The 22,794-nt window shown below is 48.4% G+C and overlaps 1 protein-coding gene across 3 annotated transcripts in view; it reads left to right on the plus strand.

Moving 5' to 3' along the window:
• Positions 1 to 22,794, plus strand: part of CLEC16A (C-type lectin domain containing 16A) — a 210,078-nt gene that overhangs the window by 41,222 nt on the left and 146,062 nt on the right. For 2 of the 3 annotated variants that reach the window (XM_079943839.1, XM_079943841.1), the window contains exon 10: positions 12,987 to 13,218. In XM_079943839.1, the coding sequence (XP_079799965.1) occupies positions 12,987 to 13,218 (232 nt within the window). The remainder of the gene's footprint in view (positions 1 to 12,986; positions 13,219 to 22,794) is intronic. The other variant, XM_079943840.1, reaches the window with a different exon arrangement.

Genomic DNA, 22,794 nt, shown 5'->3' on the forward strand with positions numbered 1-22,794 from the left:
TAGGGTTAAATTGAAAACACATCAGCATGGTTAGATAAATGTCTAATTGAAATTCATCTGTGCATTCAAATCATATGGTTCCTGCTAAGGGATAATTCTTGCTATAATTTTAATGCAGAGCAGATAGTGTTTCTTGTCGGGGGAAGCAGAGTAAGAGAACACTCATTCTGAAACTGCTAACATCTCATTATTTTTGCAAAATGAACATACAGATTAGATTATGGGATATGCATCATTACCTGTAGGTACTTTTTTGTTTTTGAAGGGACTTTTTTCATCCTGGGTTTCTGCGGAATCGCTTCCTTGGTTTTTGCATTCATTCATCCATTCCCTGAGTGGAGATGCACTGGTGCCCAGGCAAGACACGACCCCTGCCCTCACTGGGCTTCCCAGCCCCCCTAGAGGACAGGAGACGGTGTCTTAGAGACGTCTGCGTCGCCTATGCTGTCCCGGGACTGGCCGGGGATGCTCGAGGGCTCACAGCAGGCACGAATGACTCAGTGGGTGAACTGGCGGTGGGGTCACAAGGGCTCTTGTGATGTCCTTCATGACTCTTAGAACCTGACCCTCACATGCCACCTTCTCTCTGCTCAGAGGCACAGTGGGGAGGGAGTGGCAGAGGGGTGCTTTTGGTGCTGTTTCACATTCTGTCTGGTGCAATGGACTCTGCAGCCAGGCTGCCTGGCTCCTCGTCTCACTAGGTGTGTCCCCGGGCAGGCTAGTCCACCTCTCCGGGCCTCAGCGTCCTCACCTCTCCAATTAGAATAAAAACAGTGGATTTTCGGAGAGGATTAAATGCAGCAGCGTAATGTGCTTATTCCGAAGTCTGGCAGACATCACGGCCTAAATAGCAGATGTTAGCTTCAGAAAGGTCTTAGAGTGAAGTAAGTCAGAAAGAGAAAGACAAATACCGTATGCTAACACATATATACGGAATTTAAGAAAAAAAAAAGTCATGAAGAACCTAGGGGTAAGACAGGAATAAAGACACAGACCTACTAGAGAACGGACTTGAGGATATGGGGAGGGGGAAGGGTGAGCTGTGACAAAGCGAGAGAGAGGCATGGACATATATACACTACTAAACGTAAGGTAGATAGCTAGTGGGAAGCAGCCGCATAGCACAGGGAGATCAGCTCGCATAGCACAGGGAGATCAGCTCAGTGTGCCAGGAGGGTGGGAGGGAGGGAGACGCGAGAGGGAAAAGATATGGGAACATATGTATATGTATAACTGATTCACTTTGTTATAAAGCAGAAACTAACACACCATTGTAAAGCAATTATACTCCAATAAAGATGTAAAAATAAAAAAAGAAAGAAAAAGCAAAGAAAGGTCTTAGTTTCTGAGGCTTTGGAACAACCCTGCATCCCCTACTTGGGACGTCCCTTCTTGGGATGGTTAACACAGAGGCACACTTAGTGTGCCCCAAAAGGAGGTGTCCTGTGACCAGACACAAGGGCGCAGAGGGTCAAGTGTAGCAGCCATGACGACTACTGTGACGACAGCGGTGACAGCACCAGTTGTGAACGTTGCCGTCTAGTGCCAGCAGCTGAGCCTCTGTGTGCAGCTGGGCCTCCACCTCAGCTGGCCCCAGATTCTACTCTGGAAAGTGCAAATTCTTAGCCAGCCAGCGTGCATTTACGTGGTTGGCTGGCTCTGAATTCAGAGTGGGGACAGAATTCTGGGGCAGAATAGGCTTGTTTGTCCCAAAATGAGAACATCTGCTGTCTCTCTATAGGCACCGGTTCAGCCAGTTGGGATGGTCTCCAGGTGATTCTTGGGGGATCCAGAAGGGTGAGCGCACACTCAAAATGTTAGCCACCGGTTCTCTACGTGACACCTGTCCTTCCTGGGAGCTGGACCCTCTGTTGGCAGAAGATTCTGCTGGGGCGTGGTGTGTGGAGCTGGCAGCTAAGGAAGTAGCAGCCTGGCTTCTCTGGCTTGTGTGTTTGCAGAAGCAGAGAGTTCATCATTGGCTTGGGTCCCCGGGTTGCCAGTGCATGGCAGGCTTTCCAAACCAGGCTTAAATCAGACGGCAGCAGAGGCCCCCAAGAATTGAATGCATCGGGCAGAATAGCCCTCTGCGGCTGGGATTAGAGTTCCCCCATATCTTTCGGTGCCCCTGACCTTACCTGCGACCCCCAGGGTAACCAATGCTGGTTCCAGAGCACACGTGTTCTTCTTCCTGAAAGTCGTAATCAGCTTCTGGGAGGGGGTTGGTCGGGAACACCAAAGGGAAAGAATAGACTTGTATAAATCAAGGGCCTTAGCTGGCACCATTTCAAGCATTCCCACAAAGAACTAGAATTTGTGTGTATTCTCCCTTTTTGCGGGGCCGTTGTGGTCTAGCCCATTATCCCTCAATGGGGTTATAGCTCCCAGGCGCCCCCGCTGCCTGCAGAGCCCTGTGTGTGGCAGCGCTGGCTCGTAGGCCATGGGGGTTTAACAGAATCAGAGAGAATCCAGGGTGCAGCACATTCCACGTAGGAACCGTCGCCTCTCCCTTCCTGCTGTGTGGAAGCAGGGGGCTGCACAGCTGATGGAAGCCCTGCGGCGTGGAGGCTCACAGAGGCATGACCTGTAGCCAGGGCCACCGGCGACTGACCTGCGGGGTTGAGGGGCAGGTCCTGGTCCAGGGAACAGAGGAGGGCCAGGGATTCTCTGGATGGCTACAGCCTGGAGGAGCTGACAGGGCAAAACACAGTGGGTAATGCGGGAGTGGGCACGGAGAAGGTTCTGTGACTCAGGCCTGAGCTGGCTTTTCTGTCTGCCCAGCAGCATGACACAGAACGGACTGGGGCAGCCACCAGGCTGGAGACCGCTCAGAGGTGGCTCGGAGGGGCGAGGCAGTGTCACTGAATGGAGACCTCCCCTAGTCTGCATTGAGCCATTGGTGGCTTCTTCCAGGTCTCGCCTGAAATCAGGAAAATCAAGGGTGGGGACAGGAAGAGGAGGCACCCACCACTTCTGCTGTCTGTGCCCTGGGGCTTTGTGAATTTTTATCAGTGGCCAGGCCCCTTTGGGCATTTGAGGTGGTTTTTTTTTTTTTTTTTTTTTTGCGTACCCGGGCCTCTCACTGTTGTGGCCTCTCCCGTTGCGGAGCACAGGCTCCGGATGTGCAGGCCCAGTGGCCATGGCTCCTGCGGCATGTGGGATCCTCCCAGACCGGGGCACGAACCCGTGTCCCCTGCATCGGCAGGCGGACTCTCAACCACCGCGCCACCAGGGAAGCCCGGCATTTGAGTTTTTTAACTAGACTTTGGGTTCCTTGAAGCTGGGACAGCATTATTTATTCATCTGTTCGATACATAATTACTGGGTGTGTACCAGGCAGTGTTCTAGGACTAGAGAGACACCATGAACAAAACAAAGACCCCCTGACTTCCGGGAGCTTCTCTCGTAGTGGGAAGAGAGACAGGAACCATAAAACTATTAATGAACAGCAGAGCATGTTCTGATGTGAGACGAGCTCTGGAAGAGCAGCTATAGTGAAGCAGAGGAGGGAGGGGGGCTGTGCTAGGAGGCTTGGGAGGGGTGCACTTCTCCATAGGGTGGCCTCACGGGGAAAGTGACATTAGAGCGTAGATTTTAAGGAATTGAGGGAGCAAGTCATGTAGAAATCTGGGGGGAAGAGCATTTGGGCCAGAAAGAACAGCCAGTGCAAAGGCCCTGAGGCGGGTGTGCCTGGTGTGTCAGGACCGGCAAAGAGCAGCATGGTGAGGCAGAGTGTGGTGGGGGATGAGGCGTGGTGGGGGATGAGACGGGGCGGGGCGGGGGGGGCGGTAATGAGAGTCCGAAGCAGGTGGCGCCTTTCAGGCCATCGGAGGACTCAGGAGTTTATGCTGGGGGAAGTGGGAACATCCTAACCTCAGGGTCCACGGTGTTTGTCATGCAAGACAACTTCAGTTGTCTTGAAATAATGAATCTCAACAGGGACAGCAAGCACCGTATCTCTAAGGAGCAAGGAAATCCCGTCCTGGTCAGGGCCAAAGTCCTCCATCCAGGAAACTGGGTTTTGCTCGGGGGTTGGGGGGGTGCTTCACCTGACAGGAGGCTGGGGGTCCGCACACGGGTAAGAATAGGGCCACTCCGGTCACTCACTGCCCAACCTAGGACAAGTCAGCATGGCGGGTGGGTGTAACTCTCATCCTGGAGGATGGATAGTGTGGTTGCCCCCGTGAGCTCTGAGTCCTGGCTGGCCTGAGATTGACTGCCCACTGACCACTTGCTGCGATGCTCATAACCTCAGGGGACCCCCCCCCCCCCCCGCCCCGGGAACCTCTAGCCAGGTATGGGGGCAGATTCTTGAAAGCTTCATGAGCAAAGAAAAGAAACTTGAAAGGGCTTTATTCGGGCCATCGGTATTGTTCTGGGTGAAACTTGGACTGTGGGTGGTCCGTCCCTAGCAGGAGCAGCGCCCCTCTGTCAGGCACTGACCGCATGCCAGACTGGTTGGCGTGCTTGCTCTCCCTCCTCCCCCACCTCCCGCCACGGTATTCCAGGAGCACCCACCCATTCCAGGCTGGCGTGGTGCTGCCCCCAGGGGCTTCAGGACAAGCAAGATGGACAGATGAGGTCCCTGTCCTGACATCCTGGTGGGGAAACAGACGGTAAACAAGCATGTCAACACAGATTTAAGGTTTGCGTCTGGGAAGACATGGAAAACAGCTTTGGGAGATGACGGCGAGGGAGGTGAGGTGACACCGGATCTGAGGACGAAGGATGAGGAGCTCACCTTGATGAGAGTGGGGTGGTGGTGAGGGTTGGGAGGTCAAGGCACGGAAAATGGTGGGCCAGAGACCTTGCTGGTTATGAACTGGCTGTCTGGGATCGGAAGAGGGGCCAGAAGGCAAGCAGCATGCTGGGTCAGCGGGGGAGGGGGACGTGTAAACTTTACAAACGAGGAGCGCGCTCATTCGCCTCCTTTACCAGCTCATTTTAGGCTCCTAATAACCCACGGAGTGAGGTAGTGTCATCATCACATTCTCTGCATGAGGAAGCCAACGCTAACTTAACAGGGGTTAAGGGGTCATTCTGTCATCCCCCAATTGTGCGGGACTGCACGCATCCAACCCCAAGTCCCCAGGCTGTTTCTACTTCGTGCTCTTCTGCCACCATCCCCAATGATGGTCTCCAGGTTAGCGTGAGATGTGGGGTTCTGGACCGAACATTTCAGGTCACTGAGAGTCACCACTACTTCATAGTTCATTATGTTTTCTTAGAGGACAAGATGTAAAATACTCCTTCTAAAGAAATACCAACTAAGTGCTTGGTTTGTCACTGTTTAATCAGAGTACAGGGTATTTTATTTTGCATGAGCGTTGAACATGCCTCTTCAATCATAAATATCTTGGGATTAATTCATCCTACAAGCATTCATTAGTTCTTGATGGAGTGCCAGATGCAGCGTCAGAGGGACAGACTAGGCAATGCTAGACGTTGAGAGGGACAGAGAAGATGACCAGGGGGAAGGACAGGGGATGAGGCTGGTCTCCTACAGACCCAGCAGCACCCCGAGGTTGCTTTCTAAGAAGTCCCAACACCATCTTGACGTGACCTGCGGGTCCCCACAGAGTCTGAGCACCGTCTGTGTGCAGCGCAAGGCGTCTGAGCTCCGAGAGGGCTCTGATTCCAGATAAATGCACACTGCTTTGGGTTATGCCTTGGCCGCCACAACACTCCCTGATAATTGGCCGATCGTGGGGAAGAAGCCACGCTCCTCTTGTTAATGGAAGTGGCCTGTTACCTCTTCATGTTTCCCCCGCCACGGGTTTTATTTTCGCCATTAAGCTCAGCTGTGTGGCCCAGTCGCCTCGCTGATGTGGCTGCAGTTGTGAATTCTGGACACGTGTGTGGGCTTTGGCTCAGCAGCCCCGTGTCACTCAGGGTTTGGCATGTAGCACACGCACCCATACATCACCCAGGAGTTTATTGCGTCTGATGTTTGCTTGCTGATCACCTCGTTCTGAAATGAGCATAGGCTCGCTTGGCGGCAATTAGCGGCCCTGCTTCCCTGCGAAGCCAGTTGCCAAGCTTGTGCTGCAGTGCCATTGGTTACGGTTGGCGTAAACCTGGGTCACTGTGACCCCTGTGCATGTGAGACAAAAATGGGAAATAATGACACACTGTGCTCGTCCCTGATGCCTGTCAGGTCAGAGGGCCACCCAGTAAGTGATGTGATGTGTGGACTGTCCCCAAGCAGGGCTACCTGCTCCTCCGAGCAGTGTGACCCCGGTATGGCAGGGCCTTTACATCCACCCTTCAGGGGACCGGGCTCACATGGGGAGGCTCGGCAGGTGCTTGTGGGAGGGAGTGAACGCTTGAGTGGGACAGCAGAATGGTTGAGCACGTGGGGAGCGCTGAAGCTACACTTCTCAGGTTCAAACCACTGCCTCTCATGAGCAGTGACCTAGGGCAAGTCCCTCGCCCTTGGCAGCTCCCTCCCGCTTCTGTTGTTTGCAGGATAAAGTGAGTCAGTATATGTCAAGTGCCCAGAGCAGCGCTGGGCACATTGCACATGCTCACTGGGTGTTAGCCATGGTTGTTATCATTACCTGAAAAAAATAACAAGAAAGCACGTTACTACCTCTGGGCACCTCACAGGAGCCCTACGGGGAAGTGCCAATGTGAGGCCCATTCGATACACATGGAAACTGAGGCCCGTGGAGGAGAAAGCAGCAAGCAGGGTGCATGGGACAGCGAGCCGGACTCCGACTGCTCCAGCGCCCCGTGGATCCCACCCTTCCTTTGTGCCGTACACCCTGCAGGGCCAGAGGCTGGAGGTCAGGGAGGGGGGCCGGGGCCCAGGAGCACTTTGGGGAGGTGAGTCTCACGCACTCACAAACCAGAAAGCCAGCGAATGGTAAGTTGCTAGTTTGATTGGATTTTAAAAGTTAGCCCCCCTCCCCTGCCATCTCTTCCAGCCTAGTGATCTATTTGCCGGGGCGGGGGTGGGAGGGCAATATTCGAAGGTGAATAAATATTTCTAGAGTGCCTCTTTGTGGCAGGCGTCATGCCAGCTGTTTTGTGTTCAGCATCTTACTTCAGCCCCATGGCAGCGTGTGATGGAGCTGCTATTGTCCCTGTTTTTCAGATGGGGGAACTGAGGCTCATTTGGTCAGGTTCGCTGCTCGCTTGGCCAGCAAGTGGGTCAGAGATCTGGGCTCAGGTCTGCCCTTATGCTGCACATGTTTTTGTTAGCATCATGACCTGCCTTCTTCCATAGAGGAAAACCTGTCTCCTAGTTCTCAAGTCCCTTAGAAAGCTGTTTGAGCAAAAGGATTCTAGTTGCTTCCTCTGAAGGTGAGCAGACTAGGGCCTGGGAAAGCCTGGAAGGTGAGCTCTCTTAGCTTGACCATTGTGACAGCTCCCACAAATCCAGACAGAATTCCGGGCCATGTCACCTGTCCTTTCCCTTACCTGCCCCTTCCAGCCACCAGTCTCTTTCTCCCTCCTTTTCTTCTCAGTCAGGATTCTGCCCTGGGTGGTCTGCCTCTTGTCCCCATGCTGCCTTCTCCCCTTCCCTCTGCAGCACTGAGTGGCACCAGGAAACCCACTCAACAGGTTGTATGTGCCAAGGCAGGGGCCACAGACCTCCTTTCCCAGGCTATGAGCATCACGAACTCCTTCTTGAACAACTGGCTGGAGAGGCCACCTGACTGGCTCAGCAGCACCCCCTGCTGCTACCTGGGAGCTGGCCAAGCACACTGTGTCCCAGGGCACCACCGCTGTCACCACGTGCACCAGCTCCAGGTGGTCCTGGCCTTGACAGAAATAAAGGTGACTGTCCAGAGCTCTGAGCTGGCCTTCAAACCATTCTCCTCTACTCCCATGTATTCCAGTGACCTGCTAACACTCAAGACTCAGACCAGTCATTTCCTTTGCCACAAAGGCTTCCAAAGCTCCCCACCCACCCACGCCTGTCCTAGCACAGTTCCCCACTCTTCCTCTGTGCCCGCAGTGTCCTCTGTCTCCTGGTGTCCATGTGGGATGCACAGCAGCACATTGCAGCTCCTGGCTGGTCTGTGAGCTCCTAGCCCAGCGCCTGGTGTTTAGTCGGGGCTCAGCCCCCTGGCTACTGCCGCGAAGCCAGCTTCTCGAGTTGTCTGATTTGCTCCTAGCTTATATTTAGGGCATAATGACGATCTGAATTTATTGGAAATCCTCTAGCAAACATTTTTTAAAATCGAGGGATAACATGAGTCAAGTGCATAAAAGTGCAGTAATCTTCGCTGTACTGCTTGATGGCTTTGTACCTATGATTACATTAATGTGTGCAGGCGTCTCCCACTTTTCAAAAGTTTGCTTGAGGCTGCTTCTCCGTTACCAAAGCCCACTTTGCAAAAGACTGAAAGAAATCTAAAGAGGATTTTCACTTTTACGAAAAAAGGTGAAAAGTGAAAATCAGGTACAGTGTTGGTTTTGCAGCAGCTGTTACAGAGGCAGTGCGCACCCCAAGCAGTGGGAGCTTCTTCCCGGGAACCACACTCAGCACCTCAGCGTCAAACCCCCGTAGCTTTGTACTGTGTCTGTGAGCATCTGCTTTATCACCGTTTATTTTGCATATCTGTTAGCAAGATGTGTCCTAAGGCAATTGCTTCTTGCTTTGCACCGTCCTGGCTTACAGAAGGTTTCATGGGAATGCTCTACTTTCAGATTGCGGGGAAAGCTTGTAATTCAGGTCAAGATAGAAAACATCTCTGGCATCCCATGCAGCTCCTTCTCAGTCTGTAACCAGCACCCCACCCCCCTCCCACCAGCTAATCACCACTCTGACTTTCAGAGGTGCCTTTTTTAAAGTTTTTTTTTAAATTGTGGTGAAATACCTATAACAAGTAATGTTTACAATGGATTAACCATTTTTAAGTATACAATTCAGTGGCGTTAGGTACATTCTTTAAAGGTATTCTTTACATTTTAATGGCACTGGTAATACTTTCTTGGGGTAAAACAACTGAATGGTACAGAAGTGACTAGAGTAGAAAGTGAAAGTTCCCCCAACCTCAGTATCTTCCTCAAAAGGAACCACTGTTTTCAGTTTGTGTATCCTTCCAGACCTTGCTCTGTGTACTGTCATGCAAATATCTATCAACACAGGAAAACATGGTGTACATGTACATGTTTTAAGTTGATAGTTTTGTTTTTTAACTGTGAACGGAATCCTCGACTGATTGATTGCAACTTGGTCCGGTCTGTGTCAGGGTCTTTCAAAGGGCTGCACCAAGAACTAGTGGAGGACATTCCGTTTGATGTCTGTGGCATTGGTGATACTGCCTCTCCGTTTCCACTCAGATGCCCGGGCCTTGCATGTTTCCGTCCTTCTTCCTGACCCCTTGCCCCTGACCCCTCTCACTGTCCTTGCAGAACCTGTTCTCAGATCCCACAGCCCCTGAAAGGCCTTAGTTATCGCTGCCCCCTGGGGAGTCACCTTTTCGATATTTAACTTTGAAACAAGGACCAAAGGTCGGAGGCATGAAGGCTGGCGGAAGGCGTTGCTGGCCTTCAGCTGCCTCTGACCCCAGAAGCCAGCCTGAATGTCCCAGCCACAGAGCCCAAGGCTCCCCTCCTGCATCCCCCACTCGGGTACCCGGCAGCATCTCTGGAGTCAGCAAGGAGCGCCCCGAGTCTCCATGCCTCCTGCAGCTCAGACTCCAGGGCCCTGGGAGGTGAGCCCTTGGTGAAACCCGAGCCTGCGGCCTTTGGGAAACCTAGACCTTATTTGCAGAAGGCTTTTCTCTGAGGCATGCGTGGTGTGCTTTCTTTATGAGAAGATAAACCCAAAGGCCTTCTGTTTTTTGACTCTGAAGTGAGCTTTCCCATTTCTTCTGGTTGATTCCACTGTGCTGGCTCTTCTACTAAGCACACCTCCTGAGATGTTAGGCTCCTTTCTTCATCGCCCCTCCCTTTTCTTCTTGTTCTCTCCATCACATTGGATGTGTTATGATACAGGCCACCATTCAGCAGCCTGTCAAGGCTTGCCCTGCTCCAGGCTCCTGGTTTAGTGGGCGAGCACAGTGGGGTGCGAGGTGGCCCTTCTCCTGGGGGCTTTTCGTCTGGAACATCTGAGGTTGTCCAGTGTAACACAGAGATTCCTGGGGGGCTAGCAGCCAGAAGGCTCTTGATGAGAAGCAGCAGAAATGATCAGGAATGCCTGCCCACATTTCCCAGCCACACCATATCAGCTTCTCCATGATAACTATGGGATCTTGATGTTGTTAGTATTAACAACAACAACAAAAATCAGGCTTTTTAAATATAGAAGAAAAGGGGGGAAAATAAAGTCTATAACTCCAGTGTCCAAAGGATCCCTGTTGAACTTTTTTAGAAGTTAGCATGCATACATGATTAGAAATTTCAAACCAAACAGAAAGGTATAGAAATGAAAAACTCTTAAGTGCACTTCTGTGGGTGTGCACACACAGTACCACCTGCCTTCTTTCTTTCCCCCAACATGAAATGCTAATATATTCTTATGCAGCTTTCCAGGAAAAGTTGTGTTTATACCATCATAAAGCTTTACCCAAAAGGGACTCTGCTTTGTTTCTTGTTCTTGCTTTTTTATCCTGATGCTGTTTCCGCATCAGCATTATGTAGATATAAAAAGTCCTCAGTCTTTTTAACATCTACGTGGATTCCCACTTTATGGACAGACCATAATTACCTAATCACTTCCCTGTTGATGGGCGTTTAGGTTATTTCCAGCTATTTACTGGGTAGGTTGCATTTTAAAGGTTTGAAATGTCCCTGTTAAGCATCCTTCCCCCCTCCCTCCCCAACACCTGATCATGGAGAAAAGCAGACCCCTTGGAAAGTTTTTGAATTCATTTTCACAGTTGACTTTTTTTTTTTTTTTTTTTTTTTTTAGTATAGTCAGGGAAAGGAAGGTAACTGTTGTTTGCTTAGTGCATTGCCAGGCTCTGAAGGAACTTTCTATCCCTGATTTCCTTTAGTTCTAGGAAGCCAGAATTGCTCCATGTTTTAGACAAGTAGCCAGAAGCTCAGAGAGGCCCCACCACTCATGTAGGATTCAGCTGGGGTTCACACCGCTCTGACCAGCCCTGGAACTCGTGCACTGCTCCGCTTCCCTTAGTGCTGCCGGTTTTTCTGTACATCTAAGTCTATACAGAGCTCAGGGAGAGGTTTCTGCATCTATCCATGTGAATTTCTGCTCTCAGCTTCTAACTGAGTGGTGTTTTGCTCTGCGTTTGGTCTCAGTTTTCTGTTTCTGAAAAGCTTTGAGTATGGTATGCTCTAAAATTCACTGGGAGTAAGTGGTAATCAGAGGAAACAGTCACTTCATCTTGGGGCCCTAACTTAGCGGGTTTGGGTCCTTTAGGAGAGGATGAGGGGGGCATCCGGGGCTGCGTTCAATCGCACAGCGTCCTAAGTGGGCTCTGATTGATGCTGTCTGTCAAGTGGTGCGCGCCCGGCACGCTCCCTTCTCTGGGCTCTTGGTTATTGGCATCTGTAATTCACTATCTGGGTTTCTTGGACAGTAGAATCATGTCTCAATTTATCTGTCATTTTTGTGGATGAATGATCCAAAGTAGGTAAATAAAAATTAATGTCTGGATTTAGATGCTAATTTAACTTTCAATTAGGTTTTGTTTTGAGTGTTATTGAAATTAATCTGTGTTCTTGGAGCACATTCCACTTATTGGCAAGGTACGGTGGCCCCCAGAACACAATTGGTGGTTGTTTGGGGTAAATTCATAAGATGGATAGACCATATCAAGATAATGGAAAAGTTTACTTTAAAACTTTTCTGTTTTTCAATGACAAAATGATGTCGGAATATCATCCAGACCCTGGAGAAAAACACTTCAATCAGAATCCTGCCCCAAACAAATCAGGGACAATTTTTGTGTGTGTGTGGTCTTTGCTACTTTCTAGACCTGGTTCATTTGCATGTAAATACTTTTTAAAGAGCACTAAACATGGAACTGAGTTTGAGCTCCTGGTGAAGCACTGTTATTTTAGAAAGAGCGTGGGCTTTGGGATTGGGCAAGCTTCAATTCAAATTCTGACTCTGCAGCTCAGTAGCTGTGTGACATTGGGCAAGTCACTTAACCCTTCTGAACCTCATTTCTCATCTGTAAAATGGGACTGATAATCCCTACATCTCATGGTTGCTATAAGGACTGAGATACAGCCATGTTTTCCACAACGCAGGATATGAACCATGGTGACACACAGGTCTTTTTCATTTCTCTTAGAAGCCTTCCGACTTTTCAGGGGAAAACGTCTTCCTCGGGGGCAGGCTTCCTTTGGGGATGAGCTTTAACTTATCACTCATACTTGCCAGGCTCCCCTTCTAAAGAGAGCCAGCATTTGGTTACATCCAATACACGTTGCTTTTTCTTTTCTATTTTTTATTGTTATATTAGCAAGGTACACTGGTGTTCCATTTCTGTTGTGATATACAGTTCCTTTTAAAATAAATATATTTAAATTAGAAGTTAATAGTGTGCTGTGGTTAAGACATAAATTGTGCAGATGGTAAGTGGTTTTGAATCCCAGCTTTGCCACCTCCTGGCTGTGTGGCCTTGGGCGGTCACGTAACATTTCTGAACCTCAGTTTTCTCATCTGAGCATAACATGGGCATAGCAACAGTACTATTTTGTGGGGTTTTTGTAAACTTTAAGTGAGATAATATAGTCAGAGCCCTTAGAACAGCATCGGGCACATAGAAAGTACCATAAAAGTACCACTTTCAAAGTGTGTTTCTGACCTTTGGGAAGCAGGGAGCTGGTGTGGGTTAAGTGCAGAGTGACTTAGGACTGTGGGCAATAAATGGTAGCTGGTGCTGTGGTTTGGATTATTTAATAGTGCTGATGTTAATAATAGTCATAATAATCAACGAGGAGGTAGAATTTGTTGTATTGAAAGGAATTTCTTGGGGCAGAAACTCTCAGGAAGCTTGAGAGGAGCCAGTGAGATTGCAACGTTCAAATCCGTCTGTTACCTTGGTTTGACTTTCCAGGCCAAGCCCAGCATTCGGTGCTTCATTAAACCCACCGAGACGCTAGAGCGGTCCCTTGAGATGAACAAGCACAAGGGCAAGAGGCGGGTGCAAAAGAGACCCAACTACAAAAACGTTGGGGAGGAAGAAGATGAGGAGAAAGGGCCCGCCGAGGATGCCCAAGAAGACGCCGAGAAGGCTAAAGGTACAGAGGGTGGTTCAAAAGGCACCAAGACGAGTGGGGAGAGTGAAGGTGAGTTGCGCCCGTGAACGCCGACCTGACAGCCAGGCTGTCCTCTGTGTCTGGTCCCCCTTGTGTGTCAGTGGGTGCAGCTGTCATTCCAGGCACCGGTGTACCTCATTCTACACAGCCAGCCACTGGGAAGCAGCTGTGGGCAGATCTGGTTCAAGGCCTGCCCTTGTCGGATGGGTGGCTTGGAGCAAGGCCCTTTCCTTTTAGCCCCGTGCCTCCGTTTCCCCATCTGTCAAGAGGCTAACAAATAGTAGCCTCTTGATAACAAAGTATACTTTGTTATTAAGAGAATTAAACAGATTAATACAAGTAACATGCTCAGAGCAGTGCCTGGCACATGTCATAAGTATCTCCCGCTACTGTTACTACTGTTATTATTGTCAATCTTTATCATTACTGCTGTTCTTATTACTCCCGATAACCCGGGATTATGATTTTTGACAGAAGTCATTATTTCCAGTTCACTGCAGGAAGAAAAATAGCCCATGTTTAATGAAATTAGGTGCTTTTAATAAGATTATGGTTTTTTGGCATCAAATGATCAAATATAATCCCCTAGATTCTTACATAAAGATTTTTTTCAAGCCCTCATCTGTTTAGAGTGAGGTACACTTGTGTTTGGTGCCTATGTGCTCAATAAACAGAATCGTTTTGTCCTCTTTTCTGCCGTTGTCAGGAATGATTCTGGTTTATTTTTCACCCCCCTGTCGTTTAGATGCTAACACCTCCTCCATCTGGAGAGCGTTGTCTGCTCTGGGATGAAGCAAGCTTGAACTGTCCAGCTGCTTGTGTCATGGGCCAGGCTCACAGCCACACAGATGGGGTCTCTGGCCGTGGCCCCAGGCACTCAGGGTGGAGGAGGTGATGGGATCAAGTGGGGTAGGGGCTCTGCTCGCCAGAGGGGAGCTCCCACCACACCTCTTGGGACAGACATGGGCTCTCCTCAGCTCCCAGCTGTGTTCTGCTGGGGGTGTGGGGAGCATTTCCTGCGAGCCATCCTCCTGAGTCCTGGGCTAGCAGTGGCTGCTCTGCAGTCAGCTCCCCAGCCCATCAGCCCGGACTGTGTGCGTCCAGGGCCTCTGAAGCTGGAAAACAGAGCAGCTCAGTAAATCAGTGACTGAGAACACATTTGTTCTGGGGAGTTTGCTGCAATTGGGCAGCCAAACCCCACCCCATCCCCACCCTGCTGGCCCCATTCTGATTTTCTTGGCAGTTCTCAGCGAATGCCACGATCACATTTCGATAAGTATAACCAGAGTGTCTCCCCAGTGCCACCAGCCCTCTTTTTAAGGCTGAGATCTCTAGTACGCTTTTATTTCTGTTCAAAGTGTGCAGTAAGCATCTTGGTTTAGGAATTCCTTTTTGGCTTGGGAAACCTTTGCCAACAAATGTCACTTTGGTGGGGAGGTGAGGGGCAGACACAAGGTAAGCCATACGTGTTTGCTTATTTGGATCGTTTTGACTTTTTTTCTAACTTGGGAGAAAACTGTCTGCTTAAACCCCTGGGTTTAGCTGTCCTGTAGCCATGCAGGGGGGAAAAATGGACGACTTCACCCCATTTTGCACCCTGTGTTCTCGTCAATTTTGTTTTGGAAAGATGCTACCTCTTTTGTTCCAGTCCTTTTAAGGGCTGCTGTCTAACCAGGCCGGGGCCGTGACTAACCGTGGTGTGGACAAGGGCAGGCTTGGCCTCAAACACACAATCAAATGACTCAGCCAGGCGGCCCAGTCCTGGCGCACAGGGGCTTCAGAGGTTCAGCAAGGCTGCCGTCCCAGCTCCCAGGTTGGGGTCGGGGGAAGGACTCCCTGCAGGCTGGGCCCACCTGCCCTGTGCAGGGGGCACGGGGAGAAATGTTCACCAGCCTCCAAAACACTGTTTTCTGGGCGGTTACTCAGCCAGGTTGTGCCAGGCAGGGCCCAGGAATTTCCCCAGAGGCTTTACTTGGACGGCTGATGCAGACTTCAGAGCCCGGTGGAGCGAGGCTGTCCGCGACTCCTTGGCTTTGTAGTGCCCTCCTGCTTTCTCGAATGCATGTTTGTCTTCCCACCCAGCTCACTGTAAATAAATACAACTTTCACAGGCCTGTCCAGCAAAGAGACACCTAACTGGGCAGCAGCAGCTGTATTCTGGGGCTTTTTGAATTGTTTATTTGATCTCTTAGTTAGTCTCCTGTTTGAAGGTGTTCTCTCCTTAGACTGTATCTGTGTTTGGGTGAAACCACACAGCTGTTAATTCCTGTGACTTGGAAGGGTGTCAGGCACATTTTCAAGCCAGAGGACAGTGTAGATGGGGGAGGTGCCTAGGAGATGGGAGATGTGACCTACGGTCCTGTCTCACCAGCTAGACCTATTGTGTGCCTTGGATGGCCTCCTCAAGCTCTGGACCTCATTTTCCCCATCTGGAAATTGTGACTGTAGGAAATGTAATGACTTTTATTTTTTTTAATGAGGCTATGTTAGGATTCTTGTAGTTGTAAGATTTAGACATTCAACTCAGACTAGCTCAAGCACAAAAGGCAGTTATCGTTCATGCGACTGGGAGGCCTGGGCGGGGCTGGACCGGGTGCACAGACAACCATTGGCCGTGAGAGGCTCGCATCCTGCCAGCCTACCACCGAGTGGAAAGGGAGCTGCTCCTTCCCACGGGCTGCAGCTGGAGTCTGGGAGCCGATGCTCGTTGGTGCTGACGGACCTGGCTTGCCCACCCTGTAGAGGGATGTTCTGTGCTGAGTGGCCAGGCCCTGTGTTTCTACCCTAAGGTGACTGCCTCAGAAAGAAATGAGGCGCATTTATCAGAAGGAGGGGGCGTGGGTGCCAGGCCAGCAGAAACAGCAGGTGTTCCCTTAGAAAGCCACACTATTTCTGTGTACTCCGCCATTTTCCTCAGGCCGTCTTCTCCCTTCCTGTATTTTATTTTTCTTTTCCATTCCCTTCCTGTTTTGAGGTGGACATGTGGCTGTTTTCTCCTCCAAGTCATTTCTTCTCTAGCGTGCTTTCTTGCATTGTCCCTGGATCTAGGGGCTTGATGACAGCCTCGACTCTGAGTAAAGAGGTGCTGGCGCCAGTTCCCCCCTGCATACCCTGCCATTTTCATCCATTTCAGTGGTGAAATCTTTACTTAGAAAGGGGGCGTAAAGCACAGGAGTCAAAAGACATGTCACGAGTCACAGTTCTGCCATGACCTGATTTGTATGTGGCATTGACTTGTTTTTTTCCTACCAATGCAGCACCCAGAATTCACACCTCCTCCACATTTAAGCCCTGACAAGAGTTGTGTGAAATGAATATGCACCCCTGGACCCTCCACTCTCACCCCCAGTTTGCAAAGAAATGTGCTCTGCCTCGGGTCCCAAGTGATGGGCAACTCATTCTGAAACCCAAAAAAATCACAGGGCCCCCTCACTTTTCAGAATTTGAGTGCTGAAAGGAAGACCAGGGTGCCCTGGTCCCTCTGGCCAGAGGCGAGTCCACCCAGATGCACTTCCATGTCAGTCTCCTCTTCAGTCTGGAAGGACCGTCATCTCTTTTTGGATTCAGTTAGAGCAGTAACTTAATAAATGGGCCTAGGACAAGAGACTGAATCGTTTGAACTTCTTGTTTGAAAAATAGGGTTTGGCCTATGGAAAAATAGGTTTTTTGCTTATGGAAAAAGTGTAGGCATCAGTTTCACAGCCTGACCTTCAAAGCTTACTCCTATCTTGAATCCCCACGTGGGCATGGAGGGAAGGGAATGGCACTGACTTTGAACCTGCCAAGTCAGCTGGGCGTTGGGGGTGCCTAGGAGTTTAGAGCCCCAGCTTGGCTTTTTTTTTTTTTTTCCTTTGAAGTTTCTACTGAAATGAAATGGATCCTGGCCTCATTTCTGCAAAGCCAGAGCCAGCCCCAGGCCCGGCAATTTTCTGATTGGGGCGAGCCAGGGACTAGCTATCAGGAGGTCGGGGTCTGCATCCCAGACACCTGTGGCTCAGCCCCCGAGGAGCTGTGTGACCCTGGGCAAGTCATCACCCTTTCTGTGCTTCTTGACCGATAGAGGGGGCTGCACGATGCCCAGCCCTCAGGTTGTCAGCGATGAGAACATCGGTGCCTCAGCATTTAGCCTGTGACACATGAGCACTGAATAGGAGCCCTGGCAAGATGAAGAACAGAGGAGCCTGGACGGGGGACTTGAGCTTGGCTCGGGGGACTCTGTGCTTGGTCACCCCGGCGAGTTTCTGCGGGGCCTCTTTCTCTGTTCATTTCTGTAACGAATAGTGAGGTGAGTTGTGGTGGGGCATGGGCCACTGGGGTAGAGAGGTGTGGGAGCACCAGCTTTTCCAATGGGCTTAACTAGTATAAGGAGAAGGATTGGAGGTCAGTTTAGACAAATCCTCTGAAAAGCAACTTCCCAGAAAAAACATTCTGAGTTCAATCTCGTGCTGTCCAGTAAACGGTAATAAAAGCAAAGGAAGGGGTACCCCCAGACACTCAGCACATACACACCCTGTCATTGCCAGGCTTTGTTGGCCTCTTGCAGTTCTGCTCCAAAGCCAGCCAGTAGCATGTGGTCCTTCCCATATTTCCTAGGTAACCAGCAAGGGCATCTTTCTCCTCTTTCCCTTAACCTTCTTCTGAAGGCTTTCTTATCATCCCCTTCCCCTCTTTTTATTGTCTGGCCTCACCGTGATTGCTGGAATGTTGACCACAGAGGACAACTGAGAAAATCCTTGAACTTGGAAAGTCAAAGACTGTTGGGAGGTCATGCCTGTCATTTCCCTGAAAAGCACTTTGTTTACCAAATACTAATCAGATTAGAATGCCCGTCATCCTGGGAAGTTGATGAATTATGGCTGTTATTTAAAAAAATCAAGTGTGTCAGAGTACTGGGGAAGCTCACAGGTTGGGCCAGAGTTGTCATATCAAGGGACGGAGGTTGACGTCCTTGGGTCCTGAGAGTCCTTGGGCCTCTCCTGCACATTTGCATCGTGGTGCAGCCATCACCACCTTCCAGCCCCAGAATGCTTCATTATCCCAAACTGTAACTGTACCCACAAAACATCTCCCCATTTTCCCTCCCTCCTGCCCCTGGCAGCCACTACTCTGCTTCCTGGCTCTATGAATTTGACTAGTCCGGGTGCCTCTTATAAGTGGAATCAATACAGTATTTGTCTTTTTATGACTGGCTTATTTCACTGAGCATCATGTCCACAAGATTCATCCATGTTGTAACATGTGGCAGGATTTTCTTCCTTTTTAAATCTGAACGATATTTCATTTTTTGGATATACTACATTTTGCTTATCCTTCCATGCATTGGTGGACACCTGGGTTGCTTCTGCCTTTTGGCTACTGTGAATAATGCTGCTGTGAATATGGATGTGCAGATCCTCTTTTGCTTTTGGAGGTTTTTGTGGAAACAGTAGAGGCCAAGGAGGGCCCAGTCAGGGCCTGCTGAAGCCAGAGGAGCTGGACATTTGGGTTCTTGCTCCCAGCCTGGCAGCTTCACAGGCATGTCCCTCCACTCCCAGAGGCTCAAAACTCAGTGGTGTGAGGGGCCCCCCCACCAGCAGGCTCGGGTGCTGGAGCCTTCACGATCATGGGCCACGGTGCCTGGCACAGGAGCTGATATCGCACAGATGCTCCTTTACACGACACAGCTGACGGGCAGAGCTGGAAGAGGCGCCTACAGCAGCCAGGGGCAGAGCCCACCTCCTGACCCCTCTGCGCCTCAGTTTCCCTTCCGTAAGCTGCCGAGATTCCGCTAGATCAGCATTGCCCCAACTGTGGACATGGAGATGGCTTTGGGTGGGACAGAGAGGGCCTTGAACACCATAGTGTGAGGATTTTTGCCGAGAGCTCAGCTTCAGGGGAGCCTCGTGGTGGGTGTATGTGTCTGACACCCCCTCACTTTCCCTCATCTCCCCTTTCCATGCGCACAACAGGCCTCAGCACTGTTTTGTTTATTCATCGTGTGTATATTTCCACAGTTGCTTTCTGTTTATACTGGTTTTATGCTGATTGTAGCAATTGCTAAAAATATTTTATTTGAAAATAATTTCAAATGTATAAAAAGTGAAAAAAAGCAAAAATAGTATAAAGAACACCTGTTTACATCTGGAGGCACATGATGCCCTTCTGTCTGTCCTTCGTAGGTGATGTTAATTTTGGCCACCTGGTTAAGGTAAGGCCTAGATTCTGCACTGTATTGTTACTTTCCCTTTTCTTAGCAACTAATTAGCAATCCATGGGGAAACACTTGGAGATAATGCAGATATCCTGTGCCTCATTAAAATTCTCCCTTAGAACCCTCCTGCACTGTTGGTGGGGATGTATTGGGTTGGCCAAAAATTTCATTTGGTTTTTTCCATAAGATGGCTCCAGTAGTGCTTAGTTGTCTTTAACTTCATTTGAAACAATTTTGTTAGATTGTATTGTGATAGCTGTCATATCAGTGTGCATTTAAAAAAAAAACTTACCAAAATTGGTGAATTTTTGTGTAGACATTTTAATATTGAAGATGGAAGAAAAAAGCAACATTTTCGGCATATTATGCTTTATTATTTCAAGAAAGGTAAAAACACAACTGAAACGCAAAAAAAAAAGATTTATGCAGTGTATGGAGAAGGTGCTGTGACTGATCGAACATATCAAAAGTGGTTTGTGAAGTTTAGTGCTGGAGATTTCTTGCTGGACGATGCTCCAGGGTTGGGTAGACCAGTTGAAGTTGATAGAGATCAAATCGAGACATTAATTGAGAACAGACAACGTTATACCACACGGGAGATAGCCGACCTACTCAAAATAACCAAATCAAGCGTTGAAAATCATTTGCACCAGCTTGGTTACGTTAATCGCTTTTGTGTTTGGGTTCCACGTAAGTTAAGCGGAAAAAAACCTTCTTGACCGTATTTCCTCATGCGATTCTCTACTTAAACGTAAGGAAAGCATTCTGTTTTTAAAGCAAATTGTGACAGGCAGTGAAAAGTGGATGCTGTACAATAATGTGGAACGGAAGAGACCGTGGGGCAAGCAAAATGAACCACCACCCGCCACACCAAAGGCTGGTCTTCATCCAAAGAAGGTGATGTTGTGTATATGGTGTGATTGGAAGGGAGTCCTCTATGACCTTTTTCCAGAAAACCAAACAATTAATTCCAACAAATACTACTCCCATTTAGGCCAACTGAAAGCAGCAAAAAAGCATCGAGAATTAGTCAACAGAAAACGCATAATCTTCCATCAGGATAATGCAAGACTGCATGTTTCTTCAATGACCAGGCAAAAACTGTTATATCTTGGCTGGTAAGTTCCAATTCATCTGCAATATTCACCAGACATTGCACCTTCAGATTTCCATTTATTTCGGTCTTTACAAAATTCTCCTCATGGAAAAATTTTCAATTCCCTGGAGACTGTAAAAGGCACCTGGAACAGTTCTTTGCTCAAAAAGATAAAAAGTTTTGGGAAGATGGAATTATGAAGCTGCCTGAAAAATGGCAGAAGGTGGGGAACAAAATGGTAAATATGTTGTTCAATAAAGTTCTTGGTGAAAATGAAAAATGTGTCTTTTAATTTTACTTTAAAAACCGAAGGAGCCTTTTGGCCAACCCAATAAACTGGGTGCAGCCACTGTGGAAAACAGTATGGATATTCCTTTAAAAACTAAAAATAGTTTTACCATATGAACCAGCAATCCCACTCCTGGGCATACATCCAGAAAGAACAAAAATCCTGATTGGAAAAGATACACATACCCCAATGTTCATAACAGCACTATTTACAATACCCAAGACATGGAAGCAACCTAAGTGTTCATTAGCAGATGAATGGATAAAGATGTGGTGTATATGTGCAATGGAATATTACTCAGCCATAAAAAAGAATGAAATAATGCCACTTGCAGCAACACAGATGGACCTAGAGATTATCATACTAAGTGAAGTAAGTCAGACAGAGAAAGACAAATATCATATATCCCTTATACATGGAATCTAAAAAATGCAAATGAACTTATTTACAAGACAGACTCACAGACATAGAAAACAAACTTATGGTTACAAAAGGGTAAGTGGTGGGGAGGGATAAATTAAGAGTATGAGATCAACAGATATACACAACGGGACCTACTGTATAGCATGGGGAACTATATATTCAATATCTTGTAATACCCTGTAATGAAAAAGAATCTGAAAAAGAATATATATATGTTCAAGAATATATATATGTGTGTGTACTTTGCTGTACACCTGAAACTAACATAATATTGTAAGTCAACCATACTTAAGTTAAAAAAAACTCCCCCTTAGATATGGCATTCATTGATGATTCTTGCTGACGCAGTCTTTACCAGGATGGTGGTACAATGTTGGTTTTCCAGTGTCAGCACTCGGTATTCCATTGTAAGCAAGATTCCTCCCTTCCTCCCACTCATTTATTTATTTATCTATCTCTTCTTGGCACAGACTCATGGATTCCAGTTTTTTAGTGGTTTATATTTCATTACTGTGTTTAACTAATTTGATACTCAAATCATCCCAGATTTGGCCCTTGAGAACCCTTTCAAGCTGGCTCCTATGTCTTTGTGATCTGCCCCCATCATTTTTTTTCAATCAGTCCTGACACTTTCTGTCATAACAAGGTATTCAAGGTTCATTTCCCACCTACTGTGCCCTTCCTCAGGGTTAATTTCTCTGAAAAGCCCTGGTTCCTTTCAATGGGTGATGGTGTTAGAGGCCAAGATCTGGGCACCAGATGTGCTCATGACTACATGGGGTGTCTTGCTTTTTGGCCCTTTCAGTGCACAGAGCTAGGAAATATATGCGTGTATGTATACAAAATACACATTACCGATTCCTCCAATTCCAGTCAATTCCCAGAGGGTCCTTTCTTGCCTTCTCCCCCTCCAGATTTGGATGTCTCTTCTTTTACAGCGAGAGCCCTGGCTCCCAGTGACATCAAAACATTTACGATTTGCTCAATCTATAATACATCTTTTAAAAGTTCCAGAACTGTTCATTGTTTGATAAATAAAGAGTTCAGGGTTGTTTGCAGTTTCCTGCTCCCCACCACCACCAAATACTTCATGTATCCCCAGTCCACAAATTGAGGGTATAGAGTCAAGTATTGTGTCATGAACTACTTGGATCTGTCTGCCTTGCCTTTCTTTTCCCCCTTCAGGATAGGTATGGTATTCATTTGAAATATATTTTGGTCTTTTTTTTTGTTGTTTGTTTGTTTGTTTTAGTTTAGGGGTCTCCCTTCTCATTCATATTGATTTAATATCTTTTTTTTAATAATTTGGAATGTTAACAAACTCAAAACTTTTGCAAAAGGGTTTGTACAAAGAAGTGTCCTTCCTCCCACATTCTCTCCATCCTGTTCCCCTCCCTCTTGTAGATAACTAACTTATTGTTCTCTGGAATATCCTTCCTGCACTTCTTTGTGTAAAAAGCAGCAGAGGTAGGTAATGCTTCCTTATTTTCCCTTCTTTCTTACATGCAGGGTGTAGCCCACGGTGTATGCTCTTTGGCACTTGGCTCTCTTCACTTAGCACTATCTCCGGAAATCACTCCGTATCAGTTCACCAGCGATCTTCCTCAT

Source organism: Stenella coeruleoalba (genome assembly GCF_951394435.1).
Source record: "Stenella coeruleoalba genome assembly, chromosome: 15".
NCBI classification, from domain to species: Eukaryota; Metazoa; Chordata; class Mammalia; order Artiodactyla; family Delphinidae; genus Stenella; species Stenella coeruleoalba.